At 48.7% G+C, this 3,448-nt stretch overlaps 1 protein-coding gene across 1 annotated transcript; it reads right to left on the bottom strand.

Annotated features, from left to right (window-relative positions):
* Window positions 1–1,018: 1,018 nt before the first annotated feature.
* On the bottom strand, window positions 1,019–2,416 carry LOC131285793 (probable G-protein coupled receptor No18). Its single transcript, XM_058314648.1, has 2 exons — window positions 1,573–2,416; window positions 1,019–1,512 (listed from the first exon to the last, which is right to left on the bottom strand). Exons 1-2 carry the CDS (start codon window positions 2,414–2,416, stop codon window positions 1,019–1,021), a joined length of 1,338 nt encoding a protein of 445 aa, XP_058170631.1.
* Window positions 2,417–3,448: the final 1,032 nt, after the last annotated feature.

The following is a 3,448-nucleotide window of genomic DNA, read 5'->3' as shown; positions in this document are numbered from 1 at the left end:
TCTCATTGTTGTGATTCGATTTTGATGCTCATAGAGTGTGCAAGAATATATCGATTAAAGAAAAAGTAAAAACGCTAATTCTTACCTTCAAATCATGCCTACATGCTTTATCACTGGGTATCTGGAAGCTGTTCGTCGATAACTGTTCAGTCCTCTACACGCAAGTAAAGTTGGCGGAGCGTAAGAAAGAAACATAAAACAGTGCGGAAGATATGAGTTGAAATTGACGCAAACCAAATAAATACGGAGTCATAAGTATAAATAGAAATCATTTAATCATCGTTCTTATATCTGCAGCAAAAACAATCGAGGCAGCAAAAAAAATGGGTTGTTTATTTTTCACTTATCTTTGCAAATCACCCAACCAAATATGATGACAAATCCATCGCAACGTGGTTCCATGACCGTGGTTCCTTCAGCACTTCTATTTTGTATAGTAGAAGTTTACTACGTGAACGAAACCAGAGTTGTAATGAAGGCTTACATATCTCCTAAGGCATCGAGACATTTATTATTCCCTTTCATCATTTATTATTCTTACATTCTTACATTTATTATTCCCTTAAACTGTTGCCACAATTCTTCATCCTTAATTAACATTAAGTTGAGTGTCATTATTATCTGGAGGGAAGGTAACTGATCGTAAGGAATCGAAGCCTCTACTCCGGTTGACTCATTGCTAGTAACGCCATCTTTGCACAACCGGCCAACGGTGCTCGTAAACTCACGGTTTCTTGAAGAACCCTGCCACGCCGGGCACTAACGGTTGAGGAAGTCCACAATCCGCTGGCGAACCCGATCCAAGTCGTGGTTCAGATCGGGTTGATCCTCTCCAGAATTTGACGTCAGATTCGTCCGTAAGCCTAGTGTTAAGCCAGAGCTCTTGGAGAAAAACTAGAAAAGTTTGTAAGCGATCGAAATTGTTTGATTTTTCTGTTCTTATCTTCTTCTTACCTCGTTTTTTATGCTGTCCATAATGGTGGCTAGGTTTTCTCAAGGATTCCCCCCACTCTCCATCTTATGGTTTGATACCGAGCAGTCGCTTGAACGCTCGTCGAAAGTCCAGATTGAAGATGGTATAAATGATGGGATTGAGCGCGGAGTTGATGTAGCCGAGCCAGGTAATGAAGTTGGTTAACTTGTACGTGGGGCAGCAGGCCGGGCAGAAGGTCAGGATGATGTACATCAGGAAGAACGGCAGCCAGCAGACGACGAACACGCCGATGATGATGCCGAGAATGCGCGCCGCCCGTCGCTCCTTCGACAGCGAGATCTTCTGCCTCTCCTCAACGAACTGATTGATGCCGCCCGGCTGACGGGACGGCTGCTGGAGGGGGGCGGGTGCTACTGACACCGAGCTGGCCTCCACCTGTGTGACCCGTGTAATCTCCCCCGTCCCCGTGTCTTCCGTCACAGAGTCGTCCTCGCGATGCTGCAGCGCCCCCAATCGGTGAGTGCCGTCTTCGTCGTTCGATGTTCCGTCCGACGTCCGGCGAATTTTCTTCCCGTCCACTTCCCACCCATCCAACATCCGTCCAAAGAACGCCCTTAACCTCCTCATGGGCACCCTACAGGCCTTCTGCTCCCCTTCTCCATGTTCCGTGATGTGTTCGTTGAGTTCGTTTGTTTCGCTACTGATCGACTCTCGGTGTTTCCGGTGTGGCTCGTGGTGTTGCTGCTTGACCTCCGCACCCGCCCCTACCCTCCCGATGGAGTTAATCAGGTAGCCTCGTGCTCGCCCACGCAACCGACGCCGGGTGGCGATGTAGATTCTGAGGTACACGATCGTCATGATGGCGAGCGGGATGAAGAACGAAACGAATGACGAGAGGATCACGTAGCTCGGGTTGTTCGTTAGCTGGCATGAAAAGCCGCTCCGAAACCTCTCCTCCGACCAACCGTTCCAGCCCACGAGCTGTGCCGAACTGATGACAAGTGACAGAACCCAAACGCCGGCTATCAGTGCCAGCACACGCTCCAGAGTTCGCTTCAGGGCGTAGTTGAGCGGATCCGTGATGGCCCAGTAGCGATCGAGGGCGATGGCGCATAGGTTGAGGATGGACGCGGTGCAGCAGAGCACGTCCGAGGTGAGCCACAGCTTGCACACGCCCACGCCGAACTCCCAGCGACCGAGCAGCGAGTAGGCGACGTTCAGGGGCAGCACGAGGATGGCCACCGTCAGGTCGGCCACCGCCAGCGACACGATGAAAAAGTTCTGCACGATCCGGAGCGGCCTGTAGGTGAACACGCTCAGTATCACCAGGACGTTGCCGACGATCGTGGCGACGATGATGAGTGACAGGATGAGCGCCGTCCCGGTTGCTTCCCACTCCGGTACGGCCAGCTCGACGCCGATCAGGCTCGGGTACAGCGTGTCGTCCGGCTTTGGGCACATCGATCCGCCCGCTTGGTCCATCTCGGACTCGTTCGAAGTGAGGCCATCATCGATTTCCATCAGCGAACCTATTCCCTCCAAAGAAGGCTCACCACGACAGTTTAGATGCGTCACTCAGCCTCCGACGTTCCTAGGATGTGCGTCAGCCACGACGTTCCTTGTCGTCACGGCCTGACTTCGCGGCATACAAATCTGTTCTCTCCCTCCTTTAGCAGTTGAACGACTGCTTTCAATCTCATCAGCCTCGTCTAGGTTCGTCGAATTCTTGGTTCTGCCTGGAACAGGGCCAGAAACGGGAAGCTATGATTAACCGGAAGGTCGTTGTTGACTACATAATAGCGATGGCTGATAAATGATAGGGTCCCAGAGAAGTGGTTCATGGATCTTCCCACTAGAAGCTAGTGATTCTCAAAGATCTGTGTATGGAATTAAATGTCAGGGTTAAAAATACAAATAGAAACATGAGCAAACGAAAAATCATCTTCATCAAACTCCAACATCTGTGAAAATGCTTCGAAATGCCCCACCCTTGTAGCAAATGTCGACTAACTATGCTCGAGCTATGTTCTAAAGAAAAAGGTTTACTACTAATCGAGTGTTCCGCAATCCTTCTGGTGGTGGTGTTGCTTATCAGTTGTCTTGTGTTGTAAATAACTGAACTTTCCCTACACAAAAAGGGCAAACTACATCTCTTTCTATGCTCCGATCTAGAGATGTAGGATAACTTACCAAGTGATTAACAACAGATATCAAAGAGGAAAAGAACAGTGTCAGACAGAAGACCTATAGTTCACCTTGATCACTTTGAATAAATTTTAACTTATACTTGCACAACAATCGCAAAGGAATGTTTACCTAAATCGATTCTACACTGTCGATCCAACCGTTTAACTTGGACTCTCTACTGTTTTTGTTACACAAGCGGCTTAGAAAACTTGCTAAGTGCAACCACACCAAGTGATATCGAATTGAACTCTGTGAGTAGAACACAACATTTGTTTACAACATTCTTATCAACGAGCCAGTCAGCGTTGCTATTGCAAGACACATACA

The sequence above is a fragment of the Anopheles ziemanni genome, chromosome 3 (genome assembly GCF_943734765.1).
Source record: "Anopheles ziemanni chromosome 3, idAnoZiCoDA_A2_x.2, whole genome shotgun sequence".
Classification (NCBI taxonomy): domain Eukaryota; kingdom Metazoa; phylum Arthropoda; class Insecta; order Diptera; family Culicidae; genus Anopheles; species Anopheles ziemanni.
This window is presented reverse-complemented; position numbering and strand designations above follow the sequence as displayed.